General features: G+C 38.5%; 1 protein-coding gene across 1 annotated transcript in view; it reads left to right on the top strand.

Moving 5' to 3' along the window:
- Positions 1 to 6,288: 6,288 nt before the first annotated feature.
- PHEX (phosphate regulating endopeptidase X-linked) overlaps positions 6,289 to 22,546 on the top strand; it is a 65,842-nt gene continuing 49,584 nt past the window's right edge. The window contains exons 1-6 of the mRNA XM_053457274.1: positions 6,289 to 6,552; positions 11,533 to 11,598; positions 15,927 to 16,088; positions 18,054 to 18,140; positions 18,536 to 18,762; positions 20,572 to 20,640. Coding sequence (XP_053313249.1) covers positions 6,429 to 6,552; positions 11,533 to 11,598; positions 15,927 to 16,088; positions 18,054 to 18,140; positions 18,536 to 18,762; positions 20,572 to 20,640 — 735 coding nt within the window. The 5' untranslated portion in view covers positions 6,289 to 6,428. The remainder of the gene's footprint in view (positions 6,553 to 11,532; positions 11,599 to 15,926; positions 16,089 to 18,053; positions 18,141 to 18,535; positions 18,763 to 20,571; positions 20,641 to 22,546) is intronic.

Raw genomic sequence — 22,546 nt, 5'->3', positions numbered from 1 at the left:
GAGATTATTCTTAGTGAACGTAGAAACATCAAAATAGTTTCTTAGTTGAAAGCAAGATGTAAATTTTTTGCTGAGCATTTTTCATTAGGCACTTAAGGATTCTCTAGGAACCTTACACATTAGCTATAAAAAACCCTATAACCTTTTCATATCATTTTACATCAAACTTAAAGGCTTGCGTCAGGCGTTTATATTCTAAAATCTGCACGGCAGGAATTGCTGAAGACCCAAATTTACTCTATGAAGGTTTGCTTGCTACGGTGTAACTAGTCTGCATTTTGTCTCACTAAGTTGAATCTTCACAGGACTAAAGTTTTGTTATATGTAAGGTGTGATTTACATTCAGGCATCACTAGGCACAAAGACCACCGCATATATTCCAGAACATTCTCAAAAAAAACTGGATAGAGACTATGCGGTATCCAAACATCTCACAAGGAACCCTAGAACCCTTACCACAGTGTGTGTCCAACCATATGAAACAATCAAAAGTAACTAGCATACTTGGAAACCTCCCAGGGTTGGCTGTCCGGACATTAGTCTCTCCTGGGCATGATAAGCAGTCGGGGCTAGCTGAGTGTGAGAGCAGAGCTAGACCCGGTTAGACTTCAACGGGGTGGGAGAGTAGGGGAGAGTAGGGAGTGCGTGTGATCAAACACAGCTGCCTCGCCTGAAGATTAAACATATTAACCCAGAGACTCCCGATGAAACTCGTCAAGTTCCTTGGTATGGTGACCAGGCCAGGTCCTTTAATCAGGGACACATATAGAAACTGTATACTGCACGACAACAGTCTGATCAGTAATTCTGCCTAAAGACCTCTTTTTTCAGGCTCTGCCATGTGTCCATTTGCAGAATTACAAAAGGAGTCTTCAATCAAAGTATTTAACTTTTGGGCCAGCGCAGAAAAAGATCGATCATAATCTTTCGGGGACTGTGTTGGTGGCATGATGTTTTAAAACCCTAGAAGGATATAACATGTAATAATAATTAGTGCTAGTATGAAAAAATGAATTAGGATTTCTTCTACAAAGCAGATGCCACTGCTGAAAATAACCCAATTTATGTTCAGCAACATTACATGATTACAGGTGATAACCCTGCATAGTTCTAGAGGGGCACATCCTTCCCTCATATAGTACCCTATACTTTTAATGGTTTTTGTTATTTTTTAATTTTTTTAAAAAAATGTTATTATTATATTCTTTTTTTTTTACTTTTCCCAAGGAATAATGGATAGAGACCTCAGGGATCTCTCCCACTTCTTATAGAGGCCAGTGACTTCTGGGTCTCTACTACTTCCCTGAGTCCTTCTGTTGGTGTCAATATTGATGCCCACTGAGAGGAAATGCCTGAGGCATTCAAACAGTAACGGTGTACAGGCGCTCGCACCAAGCAGGGCTAAAACAGATCTGTCAGGAGGATGCTGGCTCCTTCTAACAAGGGAGACTCCAGCCGTTCTTTAGAGAGCCTGTGGCATGGTGCAGAGGCTTGTAGGTGATCATTCAACTTACCCGGCAGCCGTGTTGGAATTTTTTTTTTTTTACTCTATGGCCTCAGTGCCTGACAGCAAATATATAATAGGGTTGAATTCAATCATTTTTTTAAAAATTAGCTGGCACAACATATAAGCGAAATGTTACCCCTAGAAGCTAGCACCCTGTATTGTTTTAGTGACTTGCTTGAAATTCTCAATTCTCAAGACAGTGGCAGACTAAAGACTAAAGGAATATGGTTCTCGGTAACAGCGTAAAGGATGAAAATGAGAAATGGAGTCAAAAGATATCCGCAGCAGATAAGTGCTTTAAAATGTCCTTATTTCTGGGCATTGGGCTATGACATCATATCACAACGCCCCTTAGTGTTAATGGGCTGGTAGGGGAGATCAGTGATCTCCCTCTTAATTGACCCATTGAGTAGTGGCATTGCAGGGAGCCTGAGGCTCTTTGTTATGCCTCAGATAAGCTGCTGCCCAAAACTGGTGACAGACAGTGAAGCAAATATTCTTTTGTTCCCTAATCGCTGCGAAAAATTGGATTATTAGCCCTTTAATTGTTTCCAGTTTGAGAGAAACATTCATACAGAAAATACATGCCAGAAAGCACAAAGGTTGACTACTGATGATATAATTGGAATTCATTCTTTAAAACAGACAATGATTCAGAACATATCTCGGAGCAAACATTTTTCTGTCCTAATTTCCTTTCTGTTTAACACTATGCTTTAGTTGCTTAGAATCATTAATCTTTCTAATGCTTCCAACTGTAAACTGATTTCCCTGATGCCAACTTGGAAAAGAATGCTACATTATTAGTGTGGATTGCTGTGATGGTTAAAACAGTTCTTTTGACTATGTTGGGCATATGGCGTCTTCAATCATTATCCAACAAATAATACATTTGAAAGCACTTATCTGTTGCGGATATCCTTTGACTCCATTTGTCATTGTCATCCTTCAGGGTGTTGCCGAGAACCATATCCCTTAAGTCTTTAGTCTTTGCTATAATTAGCTGCATTCCATATCAATTAAATTGTTCAGACATATGCAACTACTTGACTTAATTTAAAGTTAAATAATGTTTTTATGTGTTTGATTTCATAATTCTTTTGATTGGAAGTTGTAGCATTTATGTTCATATAATACATATAGATAATACATGAATTTCTACAGTAAATAACCTTTACTTGGGTACAACTTGGGTAGCACCAATGGTTCTATCATTGTGACCCAGCCTCTGATAAGACAGAAAGGGGGGTAAATGCCCTAATATTTATTTTACAACATCTCGCTCTTTTAAAGGAACTTAAGAGAACTTAAGAGTGACAGTTTAATGTACCTAACGGCACCACCAAAGAAAAATTCACATTCAAGTATATTATGACTACTTAAATAAATAAATAAATAAAGCACGTATCATGGAAAGAAGCTGCAGCTCCCCTTCTATTCCTATATTTTTGCATGGAAAATAGTGGAGATGGGTAAGGGGTTAATGCATATGGAGGTATTCTGCAGAATATCCCCCATGCATTTGCAAGGGGAGACACCATGTCAATATAAAGAGACCTCATAGTTATAATATGCATGAAAGTTCTTATGATGGCTAGGGTACTCCTTTAATGAGTCTGAAAGTTTGTTATTCCTAAACTCCCCATCGTTTGATTTTCACCTCCCGTACAACCCTCCAAACCTTTCCTCTTCTTTTCATTTTATTTATATAACCCTGAGCTGAGTTTTCTGGTCTCTCTGCTTTTCTTCATAGAACTAAACATAGATTGTGAGTGATAGGAACGGCCTTGTATACAGAGTAGGTAGGTCTGTAGGAACTGACCTAAATAAACAGGAATAAATTAACCTATAGCCAAGGTACCTTGCTTTGTTAACCTTTTCAATGACTCAGTAAAATGTCTCATTGTTTTCACAATTCTCAAAGCCAAGACCTGATGAAAGTAAATAGCACAGGACTGATGAAAATGATGGCATACAGATCCCTTGTCTGCAGGAAAATGAACGATAAATGAGATTGGGCAGACTTTTGCCTACTCTATTCCGGACCCGTATAATAAAGCATTACGGATTCCTGCCTTTTGCCAGGTTATTCTTAGCACCATGGCTTCTGCAACATACATAAGGCCATTAAAAGAGGAGAGACGGCAGGAACGTTGCAGGAACATCTTGAGAGCAGAACTTCAACTGCCCAACCCCCCCAACGACACCTGAATGACACTCTGACTGACAACTATACTTTTCATTATTAGGTGGAGACAGCCACGAGGTCCAATTTCCAGGCAGTGTCAGATTATCCATTAGTCACACTAGGCACATGCTTAGGGCACCTAAACTCGGGGCAAGCCATGTCATTTTCCATGGCTGTCTCTAAGCGTACAAGCTACACATCCTATAAACAATCTCTCCACTGTTTAGCCCTCTTTGTATACCCTGGATTGGTTTGTCAATATGAAACTGACTTTCCGATAACTAGAAATGAGGTTTCCTCATTGAGTGCCACACTTGAGTGCCCCCCTGCCAATTGCTCCGCCAATGGCGTCAGTAGGTAAAAAATCACATTGTAAGGACAAGGGTTTATAATTATCCTGAAATGAGTGGAATTTAATTGATACTGGTATTAGGTCACCTTGAAATATAACACGCATGCTATTCCAATAAATGAATCCATATTTCATGGTAATGCACCCAGTCTAATACTTTTTAGGAAAAAGTCTACCATTGACTACCATAAGTCTACAACTTAACCCTTTTGCTTCCTGCTCCTGTACCTACATTTTATTTTTTTATTTCATGGTTTAAAAAAAAAAAAACTAAGCATGATTTTAGAAATACCAGACAGCCTGAAGATATATTTGCAGATATAGATGACAACCGATAGTTGGAAAATCTCGTCTCCGAGAATCATTGCTTTCACCAATACTAGACAGATGAAATAATAACCACTAAAAATAAAAAATAAAATAGTGTGTGGCAAACTTGTGGCTATTGAATAATGGAAAGCCATCACTGAAACCTTCTGCATATCCAACATTGACGATGTTTAAGGACACATAAATATTTTTATAATTTCTGTGGTTCTAGATTACTGGTTTTTTTTCTTCTATTTCCAAGCCAATATGTATATAAATCATAGTAAAATCAACATTAAAGTGTAGGTAACCTTGGTGTTCTGTGTATATTTGCTTGTTTGGAAGTACGTTCAGGTTAAGAGATGAAGTATAGATGTCTGGAGAGAACATAGCAATTTGGTTGGCTGAAATAATTATATTTAGTACATTAATTACAAGTTCAACTTTCTCTGTGTTGAGAAAGGAAAACATTTGGCTTCGATTATAAAACCCTACTGGACTCTTTGCGGTTTTCTGATTACCAAGTGTATGTGGCCTCCCCACATTGCAAGAACCTCAGTGATTAGGTGGGATTTAAATTGGCACTCAATGTTTTTGTTCTAAACCTGTCATGTTTTTTTAGATTAAAACGGAAACGCCGGCCAAGACTTAACTGCCTATGACGTAGTAAGCATTAGGCAGAGATAAGATATATTAAGACTTGTTTTCCATGGATGTGCATAGCTGCTCTTAAAGGCTACATTTTTTAAAAATGCCAAGAACAATTAAGACTTACTATAACTGATGTGTGTTATAATTGTTGAAACTAACTTTTTAGAGTACTTATTTTTGTTATATCCATACAAATGAATGGGCCACTGAATGTGTATATATACTGGTATATTGAAGTCTGCACATGCGCACTGGGGGATGGTACACACCGGGTTCAGACACTCCTAGCACCACAGGTGTGGTAAGTCTTGCTAATTATGTTGTTTTAGGATATAAATTTGACTTGCTTTTGGTTTTTTGTTATGTCCTGATGAAAGTCTGTAATAAACAAGACTGAAACGTTGACTTAAAAACCGAAGTTGTTTGTGTGGTCATTTGCAAAGTCCCTGGAGTGCCGGTAATTATTTTTGGACTTTATATTATTTACTGCTGCAGTTATTTGGCACCGGGCAGAAATTTGGCATTTGGAGTGCAATTGTTAATTTTGGATTTTATATACTGGTATATCTATCATCTATCTATCTATCTATCTATCTATCTATCTATCTATCTATCTATCTATCTATATCTATATAGATATATATATATATATATATATATATATATATATATATATATATATATATACACATTCAGTGGCCCATTCATTTGTATGGATATAACAAAAATAAGTACTCTAAAAAGTTAGTTTCAATAATACCGATATATACATATATGTGTGTATATATACGGTATATATATATATATATATATTTATATGTCAATACCAATAGTTAATGTTATTTCAATAGAGTATCAAGACTACAATCAGAAACAAACACACAGAGTTTGGAGAACATTCCATTGATAGATGATATCATTTTTGGCAATCTTGAATTCGGTAATTTTTAGGACTGGGATTCGGTTGTCTCTCTGGAACTGAGGTGGTTAACTGTTTAATAACAAAGCCTGCTGTGAGCAGAACATCACACACATGGATGGAGTAGTTAAACCATCTGAACATGTGGCTAATAATGTGAGACCCTGACAGGCAGGGGAGAGGGGGTCATGACACTGGCACTTTGATGAAGTCTGGGTGGATATCACAGTTACCAGTTACTTTGTCAAGTTTCAGCTGATGACTTCTTCACCCCCATTTAAAAAGCAGAGTTAGGGTTATTGTGTGCCTGTTTTTTTTCTTCTTTTCCTTATCCCACCCCTCTGGGAAGGAGGAGAAAGAAGGAAAAGTCTGATGTCAGAAAACTTCTGTAACATGTGTACTGTGTAAGGAAGACGTGGGAATCCAGGACTCATTTAGAACATGGATCTGTAAATAAAAGGAGTGTGGAGAAGTACTGCTCCTCAAGAGGTATCTGTGAAGTATGGAAGTAGAAGTGATGGGTACTACAAAGCCTAACAACAGGAGACCAGCCACTAGAGCCACCAAAGTGGCCCTTGCATTCTTCATTATCGTTACAGGAGTTCTTGCCATTCTGCTTTTACTGGGTAAGCCCTATATTCCCTCCTTAATTATAACAAATGTTGTTTCTGTACGTCATCTTGTTATGTTATGTATTCATTGTTATGTCTTGTCCTTTTGTACAGCGCTGCGGAATCTAATGGCGCTATATAAAACAATAAATAATAATAATGATAGAGTCATATAGAGAATGAGTGTATGTTTTTGTGTTTATATACAACATACACATATTGGTGTGTTTATCATTTTGTTATTTATTTGCTGATGTTATATGTTGTTATGATGTATGATATAAGGCAGAATGACATGAGATATTTCCGTAGATGGTCCTGTTCAGAAGTATGTCTTTGGCATATACTAAGCATCCCGTGTGTCTACAGGTTCGCTATTCTAGCTGCGTGAGACAGAAAATAGAATGAAATGAAGGGATTTTTTTACTGCTAAACCTGTGATTATACCATGTATTATTGTTATAATTTTTTTCTCTAGTAAATACATACTTTTTAAAGCTGTACATAGACAGAACTCACGCTTGTGCCATAATAATATGTATAAACATAATACTTATTTGTGTTATGAATGGAATGACATTTTTTTGGATGTGATGGATAATTTTGTTTTGCTTTGGTGCAAAATTCTGTATGAGATGTATTATGTTTACGAATGTTCATTCGAGGATTTGCTTTCCGGCCAGGGCTTTCACAGTCAATAAAGTTTTGTCAGAAAGCCATTCACACATTGGCGCAGTTGCTATTTTGCAAGAACTTTGCCCCGGTCTTTGTACCTGCAGAAGTCATTCATTCCTTAATAGATTTAGGATTTTTTTGCTGTGTTTCTATTAAAGGAATAGTCAATTCAGAAAAATGTATATAACCATACCTAGGAACTCTGGCTCCAGCTACCCAGAGCCCCCCTGATGGGATGCGAGTGGAAGGTCCCACTGATGTCAGTGGGCGGTCCCGCCAGTGTTGCGGAAGACACTCCATTTTTGGAGAGAGAGTGGGCGGGTAGTGGGGCGTGTCAAAACGCAGCTCCTGCGACGCAGCGTTTCAGGCAGTGACCCGGAGACCCAGAGAAGTGGAGCTTCAACTGGAGTCTCCGGGCAAAACCCGGAAAGTTCCCAAGTATTTATATAACATTAATTTGTAATGCTCATGTGCCACTTGGAATACCTCTTCCAAAGGGTCGGTGACATCACAGAGTAAAAGTGATTGACTCTATTTGTTGGCAAAACATTAATATTTCAGAAAAGTTCATGCATTGCAAAACTCATAGGCATTCTAGTGTTTGATGCAGCCCTATGGATGAAGAATGCTTATACTTTTATAATATTAGTACCTTTTATTTATATACCTCCAACAATGCACGCAGCATTTCTTACATACATACAGTGTATTAAAAGGGTACGACAAAAGTTGGCAGACTAAGACAAACCGATAAATTAGGTAAAGCCAGCTCTACTCACACGCTTACATGTATTCTTTAGCCATGTATTACAAGCCAGTTACCTTTAGGGGAAGCTGCAGCTCCAGAGCTGCAGGACACCGCTCCTTTCTGTACATGCGTGGAATACTCATTAGAGCCGCCGGGACTGTGTGAGGCAGTGCTGGAGCTGGATGGTGGTGATTATACTGTGTGTGTGTGCACATTGGGGGGCAGGGGATGCGTTTGACCAAACACATCTCGTGTAAGAGAGGAGCTGAGATACAGCGAAAAAGGCGAATACACTGGGGAGATCCTGCAGAATCCCCCATGCATTTGCATAGGGACACAAACATTTAAAGTGCATACGATGGTTGGAGGGTCCCATTAAATATAAAGCTAAGGGGCTTGCTTTTAGTACGGATCTGAGTACATTTTCAGTTGCATGCTGGGATATATCAGCTGTCAGCAACAGAAACTGGGGGGGGGGATATAAGCGCATGTCCTGTGTTACAGATATCATAAATGTCTTATTGTTTCATGTAATTTGTAGCTTAACTGAAAACTTCTATGGGCTACTGATTAATATTACGTTTATTTTTGATGACGGGTCAGTTTTAAGCTATAATTTACATACATTCCAAGCATAACATAGGAGAAATGTAGATGTGGGAGTTTTCTTCTCTTAAATACCGATGCTCTTTATCTGAGGTTAACTAGACCTCTTTCTTCATGTAAGGCTTGAGAACATATGGTCCTTTTTACCATTAACTGGATAAAGGCTGAGTTATGGCTGTGTAGGGAAGTACTATAACAATAGTGGATGTCATAAATTTAGTGTAGCCATATGGGCAATTAGTTTAGCCGGCAGTATATCATTTTTCGTTATGTACTATGGATGTCACTATGATTCCATAGAATAAGTATCTGCACACCGCCTATGTTCCTCTGATACCACATTGTCCCAATGACTTCTTTTGATGTCGCTTCCTCCTTTTCATTCCTAATAGTGGTATTTAATCCTACGTAAGGTTTTTACAGATTTCAGGTCCATATAGATGATACTTCATGCTGGACCATCTGCTGCTTGTAGCAGCACTTTATTTCTAGCATTTTGTGGCCTAGGGTATCAGTATCTCCTAAATAATAATGAAGGTGGCCTGGCTGGCTATATAGTAGACCCTTTAATAATGGTTTCAGCTACGGAACCTGCGTTCTACTTCAGTATAAGTAGTTTTTTTTGTATGCATGCCAGCTAACCAATTTAGGTACCTGGGCCGATTTTTAAGATAATATGAATTATCTTTTGAATAATCTATTTTATAATGTTATTATTATTATTATTATTATTATTATGTATAAGTGAAAGGGTATTGGGAGGCCCATCTCTAAAACAATCATGATAATTACGATGGCAAGTTTGTGTAAAAAAAAAAAGATACATTATTGTGAAAAATACATTATGGAGAAAATAACATCTGATAGGGCTGTAATAACTGTAAGATCTAAAAAAGAAACTATTGTTTCAATGAAGACGTATTAATACACAGCCTTCCCATTAACTGTGCATACTGCTAATTACATTTCCACATTGGGTGTGTGTATATGCATGCAAAATGTCACAACTAACTAGTGTTTCTGAACCAAACAAGCATGATTTGGATTTTTTAAATAATGATACATATATATATATATATATATATACTGTATGTATTTACACACACACACAAACACACAAGTGTAAATGTGGTAGATGAGATTTTACGCCTATGCTTTGCGTGCCAGAGTGGGAACGTGATAAATGACCCCTTTATGGCACTTTCTGTGCTTGTCCAAATATTTTGTCAGCCTCCTGAGGCATGACTGACCCCAACTGAAGTAATGTAGCAGATAATCACAGGCTGTGACAGGAAGCCAGGCATAGAAGTGCTCTTTAGAAATTCTCATGATATCCAGCACCGGTGACAGGAACATAATGCATGGGATTGTAGGGAGACCGCCAGAGTGACATTCACATGGTAGATGAGATCACCAGCCAGAGACAGGCAACATCCGGCACAAAGCTGAACAATACGCTGCACTCGCCCTCACAACAGATCACTGGCTATGCTCCACTTCAAACCATTTGAGATGCCAGGGGTTGCCTACTTAAGGTAGCCAAACTGGTAATGATATTTATCGGTTTATATAGTGCCAATAAATCTAAAATGAAATAATTTGTAACAAACAAAACATTTTTATTGTCCTAAGATATTATTGACCTGTCATATTATATTAATAGTTCAAGGGACGCTGGAAGGCATAGTAACATAGTAACATAGTTCATAAGGTTAAAAAAAGACCAAAGTCCATCAAGTTCAACCTATATACATATTGTGTCCCTACTGTGTTGAGGCATTTGCTAGCTGACTGTCAACCTATACATTTTTATGTAGATACATATATGAGAATGCCCTTATGCATTTACTCTTTCCCTGCACCTGGATATTTCCGTTGGAGGAGGAGGGTTCGGTCAAACAAAAATGGCACCTGGACCACAAGATGATTAGAAACATTAAAGTTTGCCTGTACGCTGGTAACAATAACCCTGGAACACTTGCATTTGTTTCTATATATCACTTATGTATTTAAGTTCCTATAATACAACAACATTAGGATCTGTTGATGCTTTATAACTAAATACTTATAGTAAAAAGGCATCATTGCTCAAAAAATGAACCATCTGGTCACCCTGTCTCCCAAGTCATAGTAAAATGACAGTAACATTGCAGTTACACATGTGAATTTCTGTGGTGAGTTTAAGTAGATTTTTTATCTTTCCGTGCCTTAATGTATGGGTAGTTCAGAGACTTAGATGCGAAGATGTTTTTACTTTACAGAGAAGGTGTTACATATGTGAAACGGAGTTCTTTCATGCAGTGTTGCATGCCATAGGCCTATGACTATTGTGAAACAAATGACCAGATACGTTTTGAGGTTTTTACAGCGAGAAGTAATCGGCAGAATAGATGAGCCAAATGGTTCTTATCTGCATCTATAATGTTTTAAGATTTTTACATGCCTAAGGCAGAGCACTAACAACCTCTGACCAGGGCCCATGGGCTTCAATTTATGGTTGTGTCATTCCCATAAAACCCTTATAGTCTTTGTGCCTAAGGCCATATGAAGAATAAACCTGATGCTATCTATCTATCTATCTATCTATCTATCTATCTATCTATCTATCTATCTACTGCTCCATGATTCACAAGGGGTGTACGTATTTGACGCCATTGCAACTGGTTTCTGTAAGTAGAACATCAGTGGGCTCTGTGAACATGCTTATCTCACCTATTAAAGAGTTAACGTTCTAGGCAAAAAGGGTGTTTAGATTAGGTCAGTAAATTGATATCTCCGTCAAACGATGAACAGAACATTAAAAACAGATGTATGCACAGTAAGCATGTAAGGAGAGGACTGATCAGCAGTATCCATAGCAATGGCCATAGAAGGTAACATTGAAAGTTTTAGGTCTTTGTATTGCAGCACTCTGGCTAATGTCAACAACATGATAACTAATATAACGTATGCCTCTTATTTTACAGTCACTCAAGGACTCATTAGCTTCCAGAAGGAGAAGTATTGTTTAACTCCAGAATGCATCGAAGCAGGTAAGATATTACGTAATATAGGTACTGCGGGATTGCATACTTTTTTGGGGAAAAAAAAAAGATTTATTTAAATGCTTTCAGAGGGAGATTATTGAGCAAAATTCTACATAGGAAGCATTCCTAGATGTAATCTATTTACCGAGAGGTAAACAGCCTCCCGTCAGAAGCGGTAGAGGCTAATACAGTGGGAATTGGAACATTGCTGGGATGGACATAACGCTATCCTGAATCTAACACATGACCAAGAACTAATTAAGGTCTAAGTCTGTAAGTCTCTAAATCAGGAAAAGATGGTCTGAATTGTTCTTATTTGCCATCAAATTCTATGTTTCCATGTAGTTTGTCTGTTCGTTTCAATATTTGGTCAACATTCACAGGACAGTGGAGATTAGGAATAAACACAATTATTCTTGTGTAAGGTTTACATAGAGTAACCCATAAAATGCTCCAGACAGCAAGAACATTTCAGCGGTTGTTATAAAGATGTGACAACATTTGAAACGTTACCCCGTGAATCACTTTTATAGATAACCACACACATATCGGCTTTCTCACAAAGGCACTCTCGATAATAAGCAGTTTGAAAGGTTTGCTTAGTGCTATACAGGGACTTGGGGTGACGGGACAGCCCTGACACCTTAAGGCCAGTGTCTTCCTAATGACATAATGTGCCGCCGACGGCTGGATGTGCGCAGCTGAACATTATGATACCTAACACTGCAGCCCCCGAGCCGCAGATCAGGTGAATATGAAGTGCTCCAATCTGGGTCTTTCCTTTTAGCATATAATATATTTATGACACATTAGTTAAGTGTAAAGCCTAATCTTTGTACCTATTCTAATAGTGATATTACCATTACCACAGGGCCAAAGGGCTCCAGGCATTATTTGTGGAAGTGTCTCATTCTATTGTTATTAGCCGTTATTAAATTAGCCGTTATTAAATTAACGCTGCCGCAGTTTCACTTTTAACAACTACATGAAGAATTTCCATGCACGGCAACACACAAATAATTACAATTAAAAGTCTTGCAAAGATTAAAATAAAAAAACGCCCTGTACATAAAATATTATCATATATATGAACATAAAATATTCAAATTTTATACCAGTTACAAAATTGGCTTGCAGGATTGGTAATTAGTTTATGTTCCCTCTCCTTCGCAGTTAATGTCTCCTTACTAGGCAAGATTAATTAAAGGAGATTAATTAAAGTCAGGAAATTTACGTTTATATAAGAACATTTTACATTTTCACGGTATGTTACATTTGATTTAAGGATGCCCCCTTGCTGCCCATGATCAATGATGCGTGTCATGATTTGCCGTGGAGGCTTTAGTTGAAGGTGATACCTTTTATTAGACCAACATAGTAGAAGATGTAGAGTTGCATAAACTCAAAATGTTTTTTGAGGAAATTAACATAAAGTTATAATCCATAGAAAGTGTGCAACCATGAGACAGACAGACATATCGGATTAGTAGGGGTGAATGAAATAAAAAAGGGTCTGTCCATTCTTGACAGGGACACCTGGATATTATGTTTTTTTGTTTCATATACATCCAATACAAAAGTATTGGGACACACCTATCAATTATTGAATGCAGTCTGCATTTACAAACATTCGTGAAAAAATGGGTTGTTCTGAAGACCCACCTTTGCAATAAGTCCAATTCATGAAATTTCGTCAGCTGTAATTAGTATTATTGGAAAGTAGAAGCATTAAGGAACAGCAGCAACCCAGCCACAAAGCAGAAGACTATGTAAAGTCACAGAGCGAGGTCACTGAGTGCTGAGGTGCATGGTGTGTAAAAAAAAAAGAGTTCAAATCACTGGCATTAATAATAGTACACAAACTGTGCGGCAGGAGCTTCATGGAATGGGTTTCCTTGGCCGAGCAGCTTCATGCAAGCCTCGCATCTCCAAGTACAATGCCAAGTGTCGAATCGAATGGTGTACAGCACACTACCACTGGACTCTGGAGCAGTGGAAACGTTTTCTATGGAGTTATGGATCGTACTTGTCTGTTTGGCAGTCTGATGGCGAGTCTGGGTTTGGTAGATGCCAGGAGAACGTTATCTGCCTGACTGCATTATGCCTACTGTAAAGTTCGCTGGAGGAGGGATAATGGTATGGGGCTGTTTTTCAGGAGTTGGGCTAGGGCCCTTACTTCCAGTGAAGGGAAATGGTTTCAGCATACCAAGACAATGTTTTGTTTTCAACTTTGTGGAAACAGTCTAGGGAAGACCCTTTTCTATTCCAACATGACTGTGCCCCAGTGCACAAAGCAAGGTCCATAAAGACATGGTTGGTGTAGAGTTTGGTGTAGAAGAACTTGACCGGACGCACAGAGCCCTGATCTCAACCCCATGGAAAAGATTGCAAGTCAGGCTTCTCGCCCAACATTAGTGCCTCACCTCACAATTACACTACTGGACGAATGGGCAAAATTTCCTACAGAAATAATCTAAAATCTTGTAGTAAGCGTTCCCAGAAGAGTGGGAGCTGTTATTGCTGCAAAAGGGGGGACCAACTACATATTAATGTCTATGTATTTAGAATGCAATGTCATCAAAGTCCCAGTTGATGTAATGGTCAGGTGTCCCATTACCTTTGTCTGTATAGTGTAGGTATCAAAGCAGCTATGTTGAAACCTAATGTTGACATTATGCTGAAAATTCTAGCACAACATAGTTGTATGCTCTAATTCTGAGGGGCGCACAGTTCCTCTTTAGTGGCAGGGCACATAAACAAACTCTGCTTGACCACACACTACCATGTAACATTTAGTTCTGTTTTCGGAGTGCGACGGTTATGGTCGTTGTGGTTGCTGATAAATGAGTATGTATTTTTGCACTCTCTAAGGGATTCTTTGTTAGAAGTCCTTTTAATTCCCTGATTCAGCTTCCGGGTAGTTTGTGGTATTTGATTGAAATCATCTTTTAAAACAGGATTTTGATGAGCAATCAGTCTGCTTCTTTTATTTCTTTTCTGCCATCATTTTCCTGCATAAAGGCAAGGTTTTAACAACTCGTTTTTTCAATCCTGATTGTGCCTTAACCCATTCTGCACCATTGAAGTGGGAAATGCACCGCTCAGGAAAGCTTACCCTACCATCTAGTAATGAAAGGGCTAAATAAACTATAGCACTACAAAAACAATATTTTATTTCTGATTTTGTGGTTTGTTATATGGTACCTAGACTAGAGTCAGGCAATTTTATTTTTTGTATACACACTATGTGTAGGCTTCCATTTCATCAACTTTCTCCGTGCTTCAGCAATGCTAGGGTAGGTGCCCTCCCTTTGCACCTCCATTTGGACTTAGTTATTCAAAATCACTGCACTGCATTTCACATTTTAAACCTTTAATTTGCTTAAAGGGTACGTATGTCCCTCTGTGCATCACCACTAATGAAGCATGCATATTGAAATACTTCTGTATGTGCTTTAATATGCGTTCTTTGGCTATAAAAAACATCTTTAGAAGAAGTTGCTTCCTCTGAGGTCTGGGTTTTGCAGCAGTTTTGGGTGCCTGAAATCAAGAGGAGCGCTTTCATGCAAGTAGAGGGGTTTCATTATACCTGCTGGAACTCTCACACAAGCCATCACTCGAGCTGGCTGGCAGCATGCATGGACAAGGGGAAAAGTCCCATCAAGTGCATTGAAGTTGATTGTCCCTTTAATATACTAGTATGTGCTAATAATATCCCCAGGTAGACATATTTTCTTCAAAGTAAACAAGCCTAATTTGGAAAGTCTGTCATATGTGAGATCTTCCGCTTCTTCTTGTTGCACGTTTATGAATCATGTTGTGTTCTATAATGTTTTTTTTATGCTGCCTAAAATTGTTCTGAATATTCAAGGTGTGTAAGGATTATCCTGGATACTGTATGCCCCCCTATTAATACAGCATAACAAGTTGCTTGGTTTTGCATTGTATTATCAACAAATACTCCCAGATCATTTTCTATAGAGGATTTCCCTAATAAAATAGCCATTCAATGTATAATTAGCATGCTTGTCTTACTTCCCCAAATGCCTAATTTTTTTTTATATGTTAAAACATATTTGCCATTTTTTTGCCCAGTCTCCTATTTGTCAAAAATGAGATTAAATTCAGTTCAGGTTTGAACCACTAAGATGTGAGACAAAAACCTTGCAATGCTGGCCATATCACACCATAATTTTTCCCAAATGTTCCCACTAAAATGAACCAGAATTTAGAATTTTGAGAAGCTTTAAGAATCCAATATATATATATGTATATATATATAGACTCTGAATAATGTATACTGTTGAATTAAAGCTTCTGTCTTATTTACACAGCTGCCCTTATCCAGCTTAAGATGAATCTTTCTGTGGATCCGTGCAACAACTTTTTTGAGTATGCCTGCAGTGGATGGATGCAAGATAATCCAATTCCAGATGATATGTCAAACTATGGGATCTACCCATGGCTTAGGAATAACGTTGATCTTAAAATTAAAGGTAAGCGTGTAAAATGATTAGACAGCTGAACGCACACACTGGGGGAACTAAACTGGGTTCACATTTAAAAAGAAGCAGTAAAGCTGCAATATATGAAAAAGTGTTAGCCAATTTGGGCTACTTGCTCACAAAAAGCAGGACATGGTAGGCTATCATGGCTGAATGGGCTTTCCAGTCTCACTTAATATGCAAATGTATAGTAGTTTTCTTGAGGATCAGCGGCAGGAGGTTTGGGGTAGGATGGCGGCTTCTAAGTCTCCGTTTTATACTACTATTTCCTCCTTTACAATATAGTTCTCTACTTCCTACCTTAGTACTGGATCATTGTGTAATACACATAGTGAACACTCATTTCTGCCACCATTAAATAAGTATATTTAATGAACCTCAGTGAAAATGCAAACTCGTAGGCATTGGTTGGTAGCCTCCCACACGGACCTTTAAGAATAATCCTCTCCCTCTTCAGAATGAATATGAACTCTATATATGTATATTATAAACTGTGTGTAGAGCCTTGTATTTACAGGAGATTAACATGTTTGTAACCACAGCGTGAATGATGTGTTATTATTATCTGGCCTCTTAGATCCTCGTTGCTTGGCTTATTATTCGGGATTGCTACTTTTTCTTTTTGGATCACACACCGAAACAAGTGAGCCAAAATCTGAATTCTAGCCAGATGATGACGCTTTATTACTGCTGTTAGCCAAGAACACTTTGTGAAATATTTACTTAAGACATTAAGGTCACTTTTATTTGTTCAGGATTGTACTAAAGTTCAGTTATAACTGAAAATGAGTTATTTTTTTTCTCAGAAAATGAAATAAAGTATGGAAACTGTCAGTCTTGTCATGGAGACTGGTGTCTTTGTACAAACATTCTGCCTACCTATGACACTGAGGCCTTTTATTTTGTATTTGTAGTTTGTAGGTTAATTATCTGTTCTGCGTTCTGTAAGGGGCAGGTTATTAACCTTCCATTTAGTTTGGAAGGTGAGATGTTCCTGCTCTTTAAAGTCAACAAGAAGATTGGTTATTTGTTATTTTGGGACATTCCAGTGATCCATGCTGCTCTACCAATGGAGACTTCAATACTTTTATATGTATTCTTTAGCTGAAAGGAAAACTTTAGGAGAAGCTGCAGTACAAAGTTCCGTCCGTTGTGAGGTTTTCACAGTAACTATGGCTGCTAGAACCAGCAAATCCCTGGCAGCAAAGCTTTCCCATCTGCTTGTGCTCTCTGACAAAACCCTGTATGTTGAATAAGTCACTTTTGTTTGGGATCTTAAGCACAATCCTCTTATGCAGGCTTCATAAGAATCCCAGACTCGATCCTCCAACCATCCATTCTTTTGGAAATTTGGAGTTTGTAGCATTGGGCCGTCATGCTCTCTATGGCATAAAATCTATGCATAATAACACAACAAAACACTTGAGGCTTTAAAGTGTTACAGTGAGCTGCGGTCATTATAGATCACCTGGACGTCTTGCACAAGCCAGCTCCAGAACTTGCTGGGTTGGTGAACATAATGCGCAAGTAGGAGATGTATTTGGCAGATGGTTAGAGAGTGGATTTTGCTAAGTCCTTCTCTGCATTTGCTAGGCTGAAAATGTTCATGTAAAGCAAGAATGCTAGAATTTCCATTAGAGTTAAAAGAAAAATGCTAACGAACATATGGTTAATTACTGTAACACTTTGCTTTGTCCACCTGATGTGGAATCTCTCCCCATATCCCTCTACATGTAATGTGGCGGAGCATCCTGTAAGGTTCTCAGGTATGACTGATACGTGTAACACATTACCTTTTTATTTAGCCTGTTTAGGGTATGCTTCCCTAAGTAAGCTTACGTACTTCTATACACCCAAAACTAGGTAGGCTTATAAAAATGAATTGTGATACATATATGAATGTGTGATGTGTCTAGTTACACTTGCTGTTAATTGTATTTTGTTGCTATTGTCTAGCACTCCTAGAGAAACCATTAAGCAAGAGACGAGATATAGAGGCTGTTCAAAAGGCGAAGATATTTTACATTTCCTGCATGAATGAAAGTAAGTGACATTATCACATGTTAATCTTATAGTAATGTTGGTGCGTATGTTTATGGTATACCACAGTTTTTTGGGTTTTTTTAATTGTCAGAACCATATATAAATTTACATCTCTAAGGACATTTCACAAAATATAAGCTTGAACACTTATTCTCATAATTCTTGTGAGGTCCTGTTTTAGTCACATGATATCCAACACCCTAGTCTAACATTTATCCAAAGTTGACTTGCGTTGAGCTCATACATAAAACACTTTGTGTATAAAATGAATATGAAAAATGTTAATTGCTGCAAGGGCTAGTTAGCAAATAAAATATTTTAATGGTCAGTACTGCATTTTTGGCTCTGTATTCTAAAATATTTTTTTACACATATTTCTTTATAATACGGTTTAGCTCAAATAGAGGAAGCTGATACAAAGCCCATTCTGAAGATACTGAAACAACCATCTATGCGATGGCCAGTACTGGAATCCAATATTGGAAATGATGGGAAATGGTCAGAGAGAAAATTCAATTTTCTTCAAACTCTAGCAGACCTGCGAGGAAAGTACAGTACTTCTGTGTTACTGCGAGCGTTTGTAGCAACAGATGACAAGCTGTCTAATAAGTTCATTTTAAAGGTAAGGGTAATGAGTAGAGATCAAATTACAAACATAAATGTTTCAAGAAAATTTTCCAACTTCAACAGCCATTTTTTGGTTTTAGTTTTAATCATGTTAATATAACCAACCTCTGTTATTAAGAACAATCCCATGCTGGAAAGGGCACCCTACCTTGAACCTCCTCCTAGTAGTATCCACCAAATGCCACCACCAAACCCCCAAACAGTGGATCAGGCACTACCCAGTAAAGCACCACAACTATGGATCCCTTTCCATAAAGTCAATCAACCACAGGTCTAGATTGCCCCCACTTTCGGTGGGCCAACCTGACCCAGAGACAACCTGTCTCAAAGGCAGGGACCCAAAGCTGTCCCCAATCTAAACAAATCCCAACTAAGGAGGTTGGGAAAGATAACTTTATGAGTTATTTCAAAAAGAAAGTAGTCTCAGCCCTGCAGACCCTTCTGTCCCAAACCGTCTGCTCCTTGTGGACTGAACAGGCCCAGCAAGACCTAGCACATTTTCACTACCCTCTGGCTTGGTCATGCCGACCTTCTGTTCAGTCTTCTCTATAGAGACCCTTGAAGCTCTTATGTATTGTGTATTCCATCTGAGGTCACTGAGAGAAGGGTAATAATGCGAAGGTATATTCATATAGATGGGAGATACATTAAAATGAGTATTGTCAGGCACACCCTACATACTTTTTTGCTCAATGTTTATTTTTAATGTTCACCCCCCATGCTATACTATCCACAAGGTCTATCTACAAAGGTTTAAATTCAGTCAACTCAGCTTCCATCTAGACTACCAGGCGACATTTACCTTGGCAGCAGCTTGGTAGCTGCTCAGTGCATCACAAAATAACTCAAAAATGTCAGACTCAACAAAATTCACCATCAAGCTTGGTTTTGAGTCGGGTCTATGTATTTTGAGTTACCTCACTATGCTTGAGTCTTCTTTCCATCATCTATTTTCCTTAGTATAATTGTACTTTTTTTATTAACTAAATTAAACACTGTTCCAATTTACATATTCTCTTATTCCTTCACTTTCCGACCTGTCCTCTTCAGTTCAACACTATGAAGAGGTAAAACACAGTCTAACTGGAAACTGTTTTCTCTGTAATTATATTGAAACAACAGCAGATTGAATACAAATAAATTCCAATTGCAGTAGAGAACATATTTATTTCAATGAGTGTGCTTGGAGTGGCAGGGACTCAACAGAAAATTTGTAACCTTATTGTTTTTATTTATCTTTTATTATGTCTCATTAAGTCATTTGTGGAATAAGGTTAAATTATTTTCTAGCACTAAATTATATTCATTATGGAGGTTTCTACTACTATGCATTCCTCGTGTGCCTGGCTAGCTGCCTGGTTTACCGGAGTGAGGCATTGTGTGTGTGTGTGCTGAGGTGGTTGGGTACTCTTTTTATTTTTGTAATTCTTGTAGTTTTAAATGAAGCCACCATTTTCTAGTGTAACCACAGCTTTAGGGACAACAAGATAGGGACAACAATCCCTATCTTGATCCTTCCTTTCCTTCCTTTATGGACTAATTCCAGAAAACGTGGTGATTTACTGTATGTATGTGACATACTTACATAGATTACTTATTTTTGGTGTCTATATATAACGTTCAACCAGAATTGGTTTTGTTGTTACTACCTATTTTTATGACAGTTTGGATGCAGTCCTAATCAGCAGCCGACATTGAAATATCTGCTTGTCAAAGCTCTTGGTAGCTGCTTAACATGTTTGTAACACCATCAGAGCATTGCATTATAACGTAGCACTGAATCAAATATGTATCTCATTCACAGCTGGACCAAGCATCGCTTTCCCTGTTATCTCATGAGGATTATCTTGACAATAGCACTACTACAAAATTAGTAAGTATTACCACTGTTGGTCTGTATTTGCTTTTCATTTTGTTTTTGCAGCAGTCATTTTTTTCAAATCGATCATTGTGGGATCTATTGTTTATTTTTAAGTAGAAAAAAAGGAATATAACCAGCAGTTCTGTTAAGAACCCTCAGGTATATCAACAAATTTATTTCAGAAGATTGTGTTTTGGCTCAACCACATTTACATCCCCCTTTATAATATGTTTTATTTTTCTACATCTCTTTTGTTACTTAATTATCAGAACTTCCATCATGTCCGTACTCAACTTCTGAGGCAGAATACTCCTATATGATTGTAACCCTTTTTTTACCTTGCTCTGCTGCCAGGCTGGTAGTTACATATTTCAGTGACGCTGGTGACAGGAAACCTGAGCCTCCGCAATTGCTGGGAGATCGGGACATCTTCTTTCTTTATGCAGTGCCTCCACTCAGTGATTTGTACTACGTTGAGTAGGGGAACCCACCCACTGAGAAATGGCCCCTTTCACACAAGAAAATAACACACACAACTGAAATGCTAATTATTTATAGAATATATTAAAATAAACAGGTATTATAATATAAGGACCCAGCTGCTGTGCCTATGAAGTTCAGTTCTAGCAGTGGGTGAACAGTCCTGAGAATATATATATATTTAACACAGATAACTGCCAACACCCGCTCCCCCACCCCAAATGTAGGTGTTCTTCCCACCCAGATGTCCCAGTGTTGGTGCACTGTTGGGGCCCTTGATGCAGGTAGCGCTACCCGGGGAGACAAGGATATATTTATGTTGATAGATATATATTAGTGAAGTACCTCTCCTTAATGTCTTCAGGCAGCTCTGGGATGCTGCCCCTTTAACCTCCTGGCTGAGAGTATAACTGTCTTCCCACACAGATGTCTGTCTGCAGCTCTGCTTTCACCTCACTGGTACAGGATGCAGGACTTGGACGCTCTGGGTACTTGCAGTCTCTCACTCTCACTCAGGAACATACAGCACCATGCTGTATTCTCTGCACACTTCTACTTAAACTTCAGTGTACTGCTTGGATGTCAGCAGTACACACACTAAAGGCAACAGGTTTACTTCAGGCTTGCTTACAGGGAGGGCAGTCTGTCTCTCTTCCTTCTTCACTCCCCTGCTTAGCTCTGCTCTTCCAGAAGTTTCTTCCTAGACCCTCTCCTCTGATAGGCTGAGAAACATTCCCTAGCTTGGGAAAACTGACAAATGTCCCATAGAGATACTGATTGGCTCAGAGGAGACAAGTAATCTGGTGCTGGAAGGAAAGGTCAGTATCCATGACAACCCAGCTGTAATGTTATTAAACAAAATAACTGCACTGGGTTACACCCTCCACCTCGAAAAAAAATATCCTGCCTCCCACTGGCAGGAACAGAACATCTTAGCAAAGTATAAAACAGTAAAACACAACATGGTGCGTGATACACGAACAGCGACTTAGAACAGTAAAGCACTCTCACCAAGAATTTCGGTTAGAGCGTGCAACACATTTATCAATTTATTGTACATGGGTTGGGATTGAAAGTAGGTGGGTTCCCCAATGTTGTCATATGTTAGAAACCTCGGTGGCCTTCTATTTCTCCTGCTGCGACCCAGATTCCTCTGAGGAAGTCCTCTGGTATCTTCAGCACAAGGTCTTCCCCTTGCACTGTTGGGGAGGGGTCCAGTCGCTTGAGGCTCTGGTTCTCCCATAGTACTTAAGTCTCTTTCAGAGGAACCTGGGACAAAGCTAGGGCTTTCAGGATTCAGACAATTTGGAGGAGAATCGTGGACAGAAGGTTGGGGTAAAGTCCACCAGTCTTGTTCACAGCCAGATTCAGCAGCTCCTCTGCTAACAGGAACAACTCCACTAGAACCTTCTCCAGGGTCAATTGTTGATGGAGGTTG

This window comes from Spea bombifrons, chromosome 2 (assembly GCF_027358695.1).
Source record: "Spea bombifrons isolate aSpeBom1 chromosome 2, aSpeBom1.2.pri, whole genome shotgun sequence".
In the NCBI taxonomy this organism is placed as follows: Eukaryota; Metazoa; Chordata; class Amphibia; order Anura; family Pelobatidae; genus Spea; species Spea bombifrons.
This window is presented reverse-complemented; position numbering and strand designations above follow the sequence as displayed.